We start from the raw sequence: 13,807 nt of genomic DNA, 5'->3' as shown, positions 1-13,807 counted from the left end.
GAGCAAAGGGTCTGAATACTTATGACCATGTGATATTTCAGTTTTTCTTTTTTAATAAATCAGCAAAAATGTCAAATTCTGTGTTTTTCTGTCAATATGGGGTGCTGTGTGTACATTAATGAGGAAAAAAAATGAACTTAAATGATTTTAGCATATGGCTGCAATATAACAAAGAGTGAAAAATTTAAGGGGGTTTGAATACTTTCCGTACCCACTGTATATAGAGACAACTATTATTGCTTAAATCTACTAGTACATGGAAAATTAATCAAATTTCAAAAGCAACTGTGGTGCATCTTGTAGGCTGGTGATTCCTGTACTTGAACCTTTTGGGATTTGGGTGCTGGAGTGTGGGGCAGACATTGCCTCTCTGTATATGTAGGGAGTAATACTGACAAGCTGGGTTCGATAGAGGTGTGCTTGCCGCTGGCACACCCCCATCCGGCTCAGCAACATTAGGATGTCTTGGTGAAACGCCTTGGTCAGGATTGCATAAAAAAATGGGTGTGCACAAGAGTTGATAGGATAGAAAAGCACCAGTAGCACCTGTGGAGGAAAAACATGAATTAGCCTTTATTTTACACGCGCACACACAATTCTAGATTAAAGCTCAAGTGGAAGTCACACCTTGGAATCTGTGACAGTCATCAGCGGTTGGTGAAGAGCTGCAGACAGTCCATAGAAGCAAATGGGAACCAGACACAAAAAGTTGGTGAAAATGAGAACCGCCATGCGTTTGGCCATGCTGGTATCACATCTGCTGGACTGGTGCTGGGGATTGTGCACCACACAGTAGATGTGGAGGTAACATAAGCATACCATTATAAAAGCAATGACATTAACCATCAGGATAGATACCACATAGGCTTGAGCAGCAGGTGTCTCAGTGTCCATGGGAAGGCAGATGCTAACTTTCTGGTAACTGCTCACACCAACCAGGGGCAGCAGTGCTAGGATCACACACAGCAACCAGCCGATGAGCATCAGCACAGCTGCGTGGCGTAACCTCATTTTTTTTTCTGGTCTCATTGCAAAGAAGATGGCATGCCAGCGCTGAAGGCTGATTAAAGTTAACGTATACACAGATAGCTCACTGGCAAAGACTGATAATGTTCCTGCTAGACTGCAGCCACTGCCTGTTTGCCAGGCAATAGCATAGTGATAATAATGGGATCGTGTGTAGAGATCAACAGATGCAATGAGCAGTAAGTACATCCCCATACAAAAGTCTGCAAACGCCAGGTGCCCCATCAGGAAACGAGTAACGGACAACTTCTGCTGGCTGGTCAGCAGGATAAGCATCACCAGGAGGTTGGCTGAAATGGCTAACAGACTGACCACCCAGACCAGCACCCTCAGGAAGCCTCGACTCATCACATCCTCACAGGGTTTCAGGGCACCAGGCAGGGGGGTGCACGAGACTCTGTGACTATCTGTGTGAAGTTCATTACACAGTGCAAACTCAAAACTGTCACTGACGTGCTCTGTAGGCAGCTCCACATAAAACAAACCCTCGATTTGAGACTGTTCAGTGGGACATCTAGGGGTGCTGGAGTAGCCATTGTGATTTGTAGTGTCGGTAGTTGGGACACCAAGGCTGTCCTTCAGATGCTGGTAGCTTCTGTGTCCCAGATATCTCTGAGAGAGAGCTACAGAGGATTCCTGCAGCTTTTCCAAAGCAGTCCGGGTCAAGTTGCAAATAACTGCCTCAGATTGTCTTGAACAGAGATAAGGATTAATGATCACAGAATGAACTATAGTGTTTTTTATATGCATGCAAATGTTGAAATATTACATTCTTTCACATCACAAATGCCAATGCGTTTGAGAATTTCAGTGTAAAAGGATTAAACAATTATACCAATAAATAGACAGTTGCAGCAACATTAGGCTATAGTATGTAACTTAAGGGAGCACTAGAATGAAACTCCAAATCAGCCCACTCGTCTCCACCCAGCACTGCCTCAATACACTCTACTACGATCTGCTATGTGCCACCACACTCTGCCCAGCTCTTCAGCTATTTGTCATAAATGAGAATGCAACAAAACTTACTGATCAAGCAGAAATAATTGAAAATCTCTTAATGGTTCGAGAGGTCAGTCTCCCTCAAAACCTTTTAGAAGCTAATGTCTCTGCACTGCTGGTCAAATGTTTAAATGTAGAATCACTACAACAATGAAAAATGAACTTTGTTTTCATTTCACTGAAATCACTCTAGACTTGTCCAGCTTTTGCGAGTACACAATACATACACTATACAGTGGGCCTGAGGGTAATTTGGTCTCAAAAGGACACATACATTCATGAGGAACAAAACAAACAGAGTGGTAAACTATTATTCAACACTTTTTATTCTCTTACTTACCCTCTCCATCTTTTCAACATTTTTAGACCACAGCAATGGCTTGGGAAGGTCAATTCAGCAACCTGTAAGTGGAGAAAGGCTCTTAAGGGGGGCAGTGTTTTGAGGGCCCAAGTGTTTTTAGCTTGGAGCTTTTCAATGGTCTCCATACCAATTGAAGGCAAAGAGCCAACTTTAGTTTCTGAAAGGTCTCTGGAAAGACAGACAAAGAGTGACAATTCATTTAGCTGGACACAATACTAAGACTGGCTCTGTATCCAGCCTTAAGATGTGCTGTAGTTAGAACATATTTATTTTTAATGTAAGGAATCACAAAGTAAAGTTATTTTTCTAATTTCTCAATTCCATTTCTAGCAGATTCTGTACATTTCAGGCACTCACAAGTGAGTTGGACCGTGAATCACTCCATAAAATGCAAATTCATCTATGTGTTCCAAATCCACATTCCTGTGAAGATACCTGAAGGATGAAGAATCAATGAAGGGCAAATTAATGTGGTCAAAATGTATGCTTTTTTTTTATGACTGATATTCCTTTTCTGTTAACATATACAAAACTCCAAATAACTTTATTACTTCTCCAAAACATTATTTTGGATAAGACAACAGTAAATTCAACTTGCCAGTCAGTCAGGTTATTAAGACCCAAACACATTAAAAATAGATCAAATAAAAACACATTGGTTGTACATAACTAAATTACTAGTTAACTCCATTTAGTGTGCTATCACTTGTTGTTGTTTCACTGCAGTAATTCAAAATTGCATACACTTCCTCCAGTCTGCTTCCATTGAAGGCATAGCGCTGGATCTCTTTCACGCCATTGCTATTCAGCATGCTAAAAAAAAAAAAAGGAAGGGGGTGGGGGACAATATCCTGTGAACCTTCCATTCACTACAATAGTTTTATTTGAAGAAAAGAAAAATCTGTTTCATGTCTATATGTGACATTGTGGGGCATGCTTTGTGAACTCAAAGCACATTTTGGACTACAAATACTCTTAGAGCATTTACAGTCTCCTGACCATTAAATAAATATTTTCCTCATTTTCCCAGTGTCTAATTAATCCAGTGATACACTGGAATGCCTGAAGGCCATCTTAACATTCCTACTAATTTAAGTGACAGTCTGCCACAACCATTCACAATTGACTGTTCCCCGATGCCATTTGTTCAGTCATAGCTGAGCCAGTGTATCTAAGCACTGAGGGTCTCTAAATTTCTGCACAGGTTATAAGTGCATGTAGAAAAAAAAGGGGAGGGGGCACTTAGCTTAAAGGAATTGTTGTTGTATATAGAGAGATGTTTGGTGGGCACATGCATGTCTTCATAAATCCAGATATTTGATGTCACTGTGTCAGTGAGGTCAGACAGGTCTGTAGAAGCAGTCAGATTCAAAGTTATTCCAGCTAGTGCAGTCAAAGCAGGCCTGTTATTCCTGCTTTGCCTGAGCAGATCTTCTGATTAGGGCAATTCCATGGAATGAACTGGAATCTCCCTAAAACGCTACATTTTCCAAACTGGGCATGTCAGCATATTAGTGTGTTTTTATATCTTGCAGGACACTTATTGCGATATGCTATCTACAGGACCACTACTGGACATATTTTTGACCTACAGTAGGTGAAATGGCCCCACGGGAAATTGATCTTTCTTGTTCAGATATTTTATGACAATTATATTAATGTGGTTTGTTCACAGCATAACTCAAAAACGAATGAATGGAATTTGATTAAATGTTTTGGAGTGTTAGGGTGTGGGCCTTTTGGTGCTGATTTGGATCATCATCCAGATCCAGAAGTTTTTTTTAAGGATTCTTCACCACTGTGAGATAGGGCCAATTTCAATATTTTTGCTTCTAACCCTATACATAATGCTTATAATGCTTGGACAAAAATTGCACAGTATACAATTTACCACACACCAAAGAATGATCTGGATCCAAGTAATATTCAGGATCTGCTGATCCACAATGAGTCTGAAAATGACATTTGAACCACTGCTCAGCTAAATCCAACTTACAGGGTCAGAGCATTCTCAGATATTCCAGTGAAAGAATTAGCAGATATGACATGTATGAAGGCATTCTCCACTATTTCCCTGTTAAAAAAGGTAAGAGTGTGAAATATTTTACACACCAGTTCAAAATTCATACATTTAAATAAACATTGCAATTAGATATATTTAAATACTACATACAAAATAAAATCCTCTTGGCTGGACTGAATATATTGTAGCACAGGAAACGAGGTTAGTCCTGTGTTGGTGATCCCACTGCATTGAAACAAATCAGTAACCAGTTAATGCTTGAACTAGGAACGGAATTGCATCAGAAATGTTGTTATTACTATTTACAGAGCTTTTACATTGTTTTCTTCTGAAAATATACTAAAATAATCTAAGACAATAAATAAGTCATTTTACTTACAGGTACTTTAAATTAGGCAGATCCTTAAATGCCTCTTGGTCAACGTATGACAATCTTTTAATACCAGTTAGTTGTCTATTAGACACATACACACACACACACACACACACACACACACACTTTACTATCTCATAATCTCTGACTCAGTAATTCAAAAAATTGACTTATAAGAATTGTTTTAAGTATATGTTTTACATTGCCAAACATGTCATCCCCTTTTTCTTTTACAGTAATTTAATTACTGAAAGTTTAACCACGACATTTAAAGTTCTGAACATCAACTGTGAAATGTCCAAGTGTTTGTACTTTGTTAAGCAATACATGACAGAAGAAAGGCATCTCACTTAGGTTTATCAATATGATATGTCATTGTGGGTAGTTTGATGCTACTGTTGGCCAGAGGGTTAGGGTTAAGACAGATGCAGCATGATATGAGACAAAGATGACACTGTACATTTCTGTTGGGATGTACATTACATGTGAGGCTTCATTTTAACTACAGTTAAGTTGCACTGCTCAGAGGTTACGTACATGTGAATGACCGTGGACAGGTTGTAGAACGAATGCCTCTCAAGATATTTTAAAGTATCATCATCAGAGATGTATCTGAAAAAAGCACACAAACAAACAAAGCACAACAAAAACACAATCTATAGGCTACTGCTATTTTTGAATTTGCAGTGGTTTGCACTAATTGGGCCTCGTGCAAAAGCAACTCGTACAAACATTAGTTTGTAAGCAGTATGAATACGAGAATTTAATGATTCACTATAATACAGTACTGAGAGGTTTTCTAGATTTCAATGGTATGAGAATTTTGGATTGTGCGAAGTGGATTATGCTAATATAATGTAATAACTATGTAACAGTGCACAGGAGGTGTTTGGCTGATTTTAACTTGGAACAGCAAACTTCAATGAAAAAAGTGAGAGGTTTATAAGAACACAAGGCCCATTGTGTTCTCCATTAAATACCAAATAGAGAAGTCACTCCTGTACATTATTACACTGCAGTAATTAATATTTTGATATCATTTGGGGGTAATTACCAAGAAAGCCATACAGTATGTTCATATGCAAATATTTAAGGTTTAGTTGTGCCAAAGTTGCCCAGCAAGCACACAGACTGTATATAAAGATGTATGAGGGATCAACACTTCCCTCCACTAAGCAAAATTGAACTTCATGTTAGTTTCTGTCTCCACTGTTGGTGGCAGCAACACATCATTTCCTTGTTTGACAACTGACATAAAATGGCAAGAAGAAGATCACGATCATATACATTTGTTTGCAATACAACAAATGTCATAGTGTCACAAGCAGCAGCGTTGAGGCCAGCCTTTCTATCTTTGATTGCTAGATGATGATTGCTATTTAGCTGTATGTGTTCAGTTGTAAGAGATTCTACACCACAACATTACCTTATCAGCTTTACTTTAAATCTTTGTCCCTAGGGTTAGGGTTTTGGGGTTGTTGTTAACCTCTAGAGTCCTGAGCTTTGGAAACCCAAGCTGTGCGGTCCTCATATGAGGACGCAGGGACTCTAGAGGTTAAAGAGTAACTTGGAATTTTTTTTCACAGTCTTGGTGGAGGCTCTTGGCTTTGAACGGTTCCTCTGCTGGTTTTTATTAGTTTTAATGTTGTTTATTTTTCTTAGTGAGTGATACTTCCCATTCTTGCCAATTATGCTGGTTTGAAAGAAAGAGGTTAGTGTTTGAAAAATAGAGAATCTTACATGTGAGAAATATTTGCCAAGTTTGTGAAGGCATTCTGAGGAATAGAAGAAAGTTTTGTCCCCACAAGCCACCTGAAACAGAAATAAACAGTCTTGGGACTTTATGGTCTTATTACTAAAGATCAGAGTTGAAAGAATGTGGTTACTTACACTTGCTGTGTGCTGGAATGGAAAACTGGCATGGTCTCTGCTCCAAAACATGACACAGTATGGATGTCCCAGTCACACTGGCAATGGGTTGGGCAATATTCCAGAGAGAGAGTGGCCTCGACGGCAACGAAAATGAAAAAAAGGAGATTGAAATCAGTCATCATTGTAAGGGCAGAGATTCAGTGGTGGAGACTCTCAGGTGACGCTGCACAGTGAGAGAGGTATAGAAAGAGGATAGGCTGTCCTGGAATGTCGGCTAGTAGTGGAAGTCTTGCAGGATTACAAGCTGGCACTTCAAAAGTTAAGACCTTCAAAATAAAATGGAAAAATATAATAAATGTCTCCTTTCATAATACAAGTTATGTCAGCAAAAGTGAAGAATGCATGGAAATAATTCTCCATCAATGATCCCCTATGGGCATTTTGGACTAAAATACATATAAAATATTATATGTACACCACAGACATTGAAACATAAATTTTAAATTCAAATGGGCATCCCTGTCCAGCTGAATTCAATTCAAAATTAATTGTCAGTAACACAGCATTTACAAACAGTGCATAAAGACAGTTTATAACTGTTTTTAACCAAGCAGCAACCTCCAAGGCTGAGAAATGAAGCCAATGCAGAACTGTTAAGGCTGTTTTGAGGGAAGGAGGGTCCCGTCACAGGTCGCCCATTTTTGGATTAGCTGGAATTAAACAGTGAAGCAAAAATTGAATATCTCACTTTCACATACATACTGTACATACTGTAGCATTGTCACAATACTTTCTAACTTCGATACAATTCCTTGAAAAATATTGATATTCATTATTATTTTCTATACCACAGGGAAAACTAACACCCAATTGAAGGCATAAAAGTTTACATTTTATTTTAAAGACAAGTATAACAAGGCTATATATGACAGCTTCTCTTTTCTTGGCTGGTAGCAGAGAACAGCAGAATGGCTATAGCAGACTTTACCAGTGGGCTACTTTTTTTGTACTTTTGTCTTTTTTACATATTAATGAAAACAGTATTCTTCTTCAGGGAATAAATGTTCAAGAGTCTCTGAGAATATCACACATACTGTGTGTTGAGCACAACAGGATATAACTTAATTTAGTATTAAGTATTTTCCTATCAACTGAGTTTCTGCTGTCTGAAATTCCTTAGGCACCGACTCTATCTCTGCGTGATCCCATATTAGTTTCCTTTTCGTTGAAAGGCCTGATGGCTCTTACCTGAGTTGGTACTGTGCAAACACTTTGCCTAGTACCACTGTGTTTGAGTATACTTACCTGCATCCTCTAAATCAGTACAAGATAATTTACCTGTTACTCACCTGTTACTTAATGTGTTTTTGGTCTCCCAGTTTCACCCTCATTAAGGACTGTAGAACTGTACAATACTGCTTTCTTTCAAAATGTGTTAATCATTTATGTTATTATGGTTTCTTACATTGTTACTAATAATAGGTTAAAAACTACAATTCTCAGTTTTGCAAATGTTTACATATATAATCATATATGAAACTTTCATGTCATTACAGCACAAAATTAATGTTCACTGTATTCATCAGTGGCAAGGCATAGAGATGAAAGAATGCATTTAAACAAATATTGTGATGCTGTGAGGCATAAAACACAGAACTGATTTAATATTTAATAAGAAACAACAGCGCTGAAGGTTGTCATGGTGTATTTACATCATTTAAAGACACTCTTAGACTCAAAAGCAATGCATTCTGAGTTATGTTTAGCATACAAGTGACAAAATATACAAGTAATTATTTTCTATTTAGTTCTAATAACCACATGGAACAGATGGCCATTTATATTTAACATTTTTAAATTATGTTTGTTAAAATATATATGTGTGTACTATGCAACAGTAATCCTTGCTTGCAATTAGCAGGAATTACCAATAAATAATAAATAATCCTAATGTAAATATAAAATACAGAAGTACGGTCACCATTAAAACACTAATTATGGGGCAGCACATCTGTGTCATCATATTTACTCATATGCTAGGCTGACTGCTGATTCTACATACATACATTAAGAAACTATGGTTGATTACAGAGCCCAGCAATGCAGATTTTTGATTTACTTTTCATAAATCAGCTTAGTCTAGAGTCTAGAAATTGTGACAGTCTGACATGTATTTTCTAACGGTGTTCTTGTGTTCAGCATATATAGTCAAAACAGTATTTTCTTTTTGAAAATCACATACAATCAAAATGCAGATGTGAACAGAAGCAGTTAAAATAAGATCAAATTTGAATTAAGTGTATACATACAGTCTTAGAATGAACAAATTCAAGTGGTTTACCATCATGTATATATTGAACAATTCCTTTAATTCCAAAATGCATTACTCAGGAACATGTGGATGTCTGCCCACAAGACAAAATGAACCATATGTTTAGTCTTTCACTGAATATACACATTGCATTTAAAGATTCAATCAGCAGTATACGGGTGATGGAGCGATCCTGTAACTGGGCTGTCCTCTTGAAGAAACAGGAAATTGCTGGTCTTCATGCTAAACTTTAATACTAACCGATGCAGTGCCTCTTTTACAATGAAATGGCCATCTTCAAATTCCAATATACAGTAAAATCTGCTAAAGAAACTGAAGTGATCATGACATTATTAGTACCAGACTAAGAGCCAGACTTTACTGACTGGACTTTATAGGCACCTAACAGTATCTGCCAATCAGCAGGATACCACTGAAGATTAGACAGCCGTCTATACTGTAGTTCAGAGAGGACTAAAACATTGAGTTTCCCCCTCTCAAAGTAGACTGGATTTGATTTTAGCTGTTTTAGCTTTTGAGCTGACTAATAATTTATTCATAATCATCGGTCGAGAAGTTGAAGTCTGGAAAAAGTCTTAGCCAGGCAGCTTATAATCAGTAGCCTACAATCAGTCAGATGATTGACCAGTCAGGTCAAATGGCTAAAGAGGAGCTTCTCATTGTTCCATCACAGCACATAGCATGCACTTTGAACACATAAGAGTGTTGCTGTTGACTGTTGTGTCAGCGGGCACTTCCAACTGCAGGACATTAAAGATGGCCAGCGAGTTATTTGTGATTGTTAACTGGAAGATTACGATGATGAATATATGGCCCAGTATGCATGTTGCAGTTCCTTAAGCATACCAAACAAAGGCACCATCGATATGTTTCTGCACTGAAATATAATATGTGAATTGATGCTACATACTAGTGTATGGCACTTTACCTACAAGACATGAACACATGTGTACTTTTTTTTAATTTATAAAACTCTTTATTCACTACATCACTAAAATAAAAGTTTCTTTTTTCATTTATCTTTGAAAGTCTTTACACAGCAAATAATTTATAGAAAATAAAGGTTTAATAGTGATTACTCCTTTCCCCCTTAACATAAATGACTCTCAGCAATTTCTTTTTACTTTACACAGCAACTGGATCTTGTTTGTTGGTGGAATTAGATTACTTGACTTGCACACTATCATTTGGTGATGCTGGGTTAGTCCTTCTGCTGTCCATAACCCTGATCAACAGGGCTGTAGTATTATCTGTGGTAAGGAAGGGTGTGTGTTCCCTCCGAGGCTCCAGTGTTTCACTCACTAGCTTGTTGTCACCACTAGAATCCACATTATGCAGCACATGGCCATTGGTGACTCCTGTTTTTTTGTTGCTACGGTCATTGATGTTGTTTGTATTAATTAGCTTTTCAGATGCTTCTGAGAACATGTGGCCGGCAGCTTTGGTGTCACCATCACCTATGATTTGGTAGTTAACATTCTCCATAGTAAACAGTGGGCTAGGTGGTAAGCTATGTGCCATATGACCGTGGTTGTAGTGGGCAGAGTTCCTCTTCTGTTCATCCCGGCTCAAGGGCTTGTGTGGTGGATGTCCATTTGACAACAGCAGAGGGCGCTCCTCCTCACCAGAGAGACTTAAAGCCACTGAGGGGACAGAGATGGCCAGGCTGGAGAGTGGGGCTGACAGTTCTGATGGAGGAGACCCTGGAGTTTCAGGAGAGATCTGGGACACTGGAGACAGCTGAGTCGGGCTTCTCATGGCAGATACAAACCTACAGCACAAACACAAAACAGAAATGCTTTTTACACATTTTGTTATAAAGATGTTTATGTGTAGTGTTTATGTACTGTATCGCATCTGAAATAAAAAAAGTACACATACAGTAATTGTTTGAGTTACTGGACATAGAACTGAGTCTAAAGCACATCAAGCTATAGGTTCAAATATACAGTAGAGTTGTAAAAGTGGCATTCTTATTACACAACAAAAATTTTAAATGTACTGACTGTCATTGCAGGGCTGTGGGCATAAAGACCCATCCATCCATTTACTTATCCTTTAGAAGGTAGGGGGGCTTGGAAACTCATAGATCACCTCCCTTTAGTGTCTGCATCACCAGAAATTTTGAAATTTGTTTCAAGTAGAGGATGGTGACAAGGCCAAGCTGACAGTGCTATCAGCATTTTTAGAACATTCATGACAATTCCTGTCATTTTCATTGTCATTCATACTCGTAACATTCGTTCATTCACATGAAATGGCAGTGTGTATTTTCTTTTATTTGTTGTGACAGAGAGCAGTGAGCAGGAGGTGTGCAGTGGCTTTGCAATATGTTTCATGAATGAAGAAAAGTTCTGAGGCTTATTAAAATGTCCTTCATGTTGTCTTGCCTTCATAGCAATCTCCACTGGCGTCAGAAGCAACAATCACAGTTCTTGAGGGCTCCATGTGAGATCTCCATAAGCACCATATCCTTGACATGCAGTCACATTTTTGGGAGGTGTACATCAGTTACAGTAAGCTCCATAGTTAGGCTCTTAATCCCTTAATGCACAACTATAAATTAAGCTTAACCTGCACATCTGGACCATAGAAAAACAGAGCAGAGTAGGAATTTCTGGCCTAATTTCATGTTTTGCTAAACTGCATGGAAAACCAAACATAATCTGAAGAGGTAAAAACTCATATGACCATCCCACTAGCAAGTGTACTGGATCCTCATTGTCATGGAAATAGTTATAAACACTATGGAACCATTCGAGTTAGGTTTAGGCCATTGACTGTATAAAACGTAGACTACATGACAGCTGTAGCAGAAGTGAAGCCACCATAAGTAATTGCAGTAATTAAACCTCTACTCAAAAAGCCTACTCTTGACCCAGGTGTCCTAGCTAATTATAGACCAATATCCAATCTCCCATTTATTTCCAAAATCCTTGAAAAAGCTGTTGCAAAGCAGTTACAGTGCCTTGCGAAAGTATTCGGCCCCCTTGAACTTTGCGACCTTTTGCCACATTTCAGGCTTCAAACATAAAGATATAAAACTGTAATTTTTTGCGAAGAATCAACAACAAGTGGGACACAATCATGAAGTGGAACGAAATTTATTGGATATGTCAAACTTTTTTAACAAATAAAAAACTGAAAAATTGGGCGTGCAAAATTATTCAACCCCCTTAAGTTAATACGTTGTAGCGCCACCTTTTGCTGCGATTACAGCTGTAAATCGCTTGGGGTATGTCTCTATCAGTTTTGCACATCGAGAGACTGAAATTTTTGCCCATGCCTCCTTGCAAAACAGCTCGAGCTCAGTGAGGTTGGATGGAGAGCATTTGTGAACAGCAGTTTTCAGTTCTTTCCACAGATTCTCGATTGGATTCAGGTCTGGACTTTGACTTGGCCATTCTAACACCTGGATATGTTTATTTGTGAACCATTCCATTGTAGATTTGGCTTTATGTTTTGGATCATTGTCTTGTTGGAAGACAAATCTCCGTCCCAGTCTCAGGTCTGTTGCAGACTCCATCAGGTTTCCTTCCAGAATGGTCCTGTATTTGGCTCCATCCATCTTCCCATCAATTTTAACCATCTTCCCTGCCCCTGCTGAAGAAAAGCAGCCCCAAACCATGATGCTGCCACCACCATGTTTGACAGTGGGGATGGTGTGTTCAGGGTGATGAGCGGTGTTGCTTTTACGCCAAACATAACGTTTTGCATTGTTGCCAAAAAGTTCGATTTTGGTTTCATCTGACCAGAGCACCTTCTTCCACATGTTTGGTGTGTCTCCCAGGTGGCTTGTGGCAAACTTTAAACGACACTTTTTATGGATATCTTTAAGAAATGGCTTTCTTCTTGCCACTCTTCCATAAAGGCCAGATTTGTGCAGTATACGACTGATTGTTGTCCTATGGACAGAGTCTCCCACCTCAGCTGTAGATCTCTGCAGTTCATCCAGAGTGATCATGGGCCTCTTGGCTGCATCTCTGATCAGTCTGCTCCTTGTATGAGCTGAAAGTTTAGAGGGACGGCCAGGTCTTGGTAGATTTGCAGTGGTCTGATACTCCTTCCATTTCAATATTATCGCTTGCACAGTGCTCCTTGGGATGTTTAAAGCTTGGGAAATCTTTTTGTATCCAAATCCGGCTTTAAACTTCTCCACAACAGTATCTCGGACCTGCCTGGTGTGTTCCTTGTTCTTCATGATGCTCTCTGCGCTTTAAACAGACCTCTGAGACTATCACAGTGCAGGTGCATTTATACGGAGACTTGATTACACACAGGTGGATTCTATTTATCATCATTAGTCATTTAGGTCAACATTGGATCATTCAGAGATCCTCACTGAACTTCTGGAGAGAGTTTGCTGCACTGAAAGTAAAGGGGCTGAATAATTTTGCACGCCCAATTATTCAGTTTTTTATTTGTTAAAAAAGTTTGAAATATCCAATAAATTTCATTCCACTTCATGATTGTGTCCCACTTGTTGTTGATTCTTCACAAAAAATTACAGTTTTATATCTTTATGTTTGAAGCCTGAAATGTGGCAAAAGGTCGCAAAGTTCAAGGGGGCCGAATACTTTCGCAAGGCACTGTAAAAATTACTGCAGGTAGTGCAATGTAGGCCTAACTTCACAAAGGTTTATTCAGCTACTGTACAATGCTGACAAAATACTAAAGTACAGCTAAAGCTTATATATGTAAGGCTCCTGACAAAGGATCTCCCAGTTCTCCCAGGTCATTTTTCACAGAAACACCTTTTTATATTACAGTCCACACCAACAACACAGTAGTTTTGGAAAATAACTAAGTACATTTACT

General features: G+C 38.7%; 2 protein-coding genes across 6 annotated transcripts in view; both read right to left on the bottom strand.

The window, feature by feature from the left end:
- Positions 1 to 252: 252 nt before the first annotated feature.
- LOC109960698 (thyrotropin receptor-like) lies at positions 253 to 6,908 on the bottom strand. The gene is made up of 11 exons (XM_020600979.1): positions 6,676 to 6,908; positions 6,526 to 6,597; positions 5,323 to 5,397; positions 4,792 to 4,866; positions 4,563 to 4,637; positions 4,386 to 4,463; positions 3,134 to 3,202; positions 2,747 to 2,824; positions 2,369 to 2,557; positions 628 to 1,717; positions 253 to 546 (listed from the first exon to the last, which is right to left on the bottom strand). The coding sequence occupies exons 1-11, from the start codon at positions 6,837 to 6,839 to the stop codon at positions 265 to 267; spliced, it is 2,247 nt and encodes a 748-aa protein (XP_020456635.1). The 5' UTR covers positions 6,840 to 6,908; the 3' UTR covers positions 253 to 264.
- Positions 6,909 to 8,350: 1,442 nt separating this feature from the next.
- The window catches only part of nrg1 (neuregulin 1), a 28,235-nt gene continuing 22,778 nt past the window's right edge, over positions 8,351 to 13,807 (bottom strand). For 4 of the 5 annotated variants that reach the window (XM_020600968.1, XM_020600971.1, XM_020600970.1 and 1 more), the window contains one exon: positions 8,351 to 10,760. In XM_020600968.1, the coding sequence (XP_020456624.1) occupies positions 10,154 to 10,760 (607 nt within the window). In that variant the 3' untranslated portion in view covers positions 8,351 to 10,153. The remainder of the gene's footprint in view (positions 10,761 to 13,807) is intronic. The other variant, XM_020600972.1, reaches the window with a different exon arrangement.

The sequence above is a fragment of the Monopterus albus genome, unplaced genomic scaffold (assembly GCF_001952655.1).
Source record: "Monopterus albus unplaced genomic scaffold, M_albus_1.0 scaffold50.1, whole genome shotgun sequence".
NCBI classification, from domain to species: Eukaryota; Metazoa; Chordata; class Actinopteri; order Synbranchiformes; family Synbranchidae; genus Monopterus; species Monopterus albus.
This window is presented reverse-complemented; position numbering and strand designations above follow the sequence as displayed.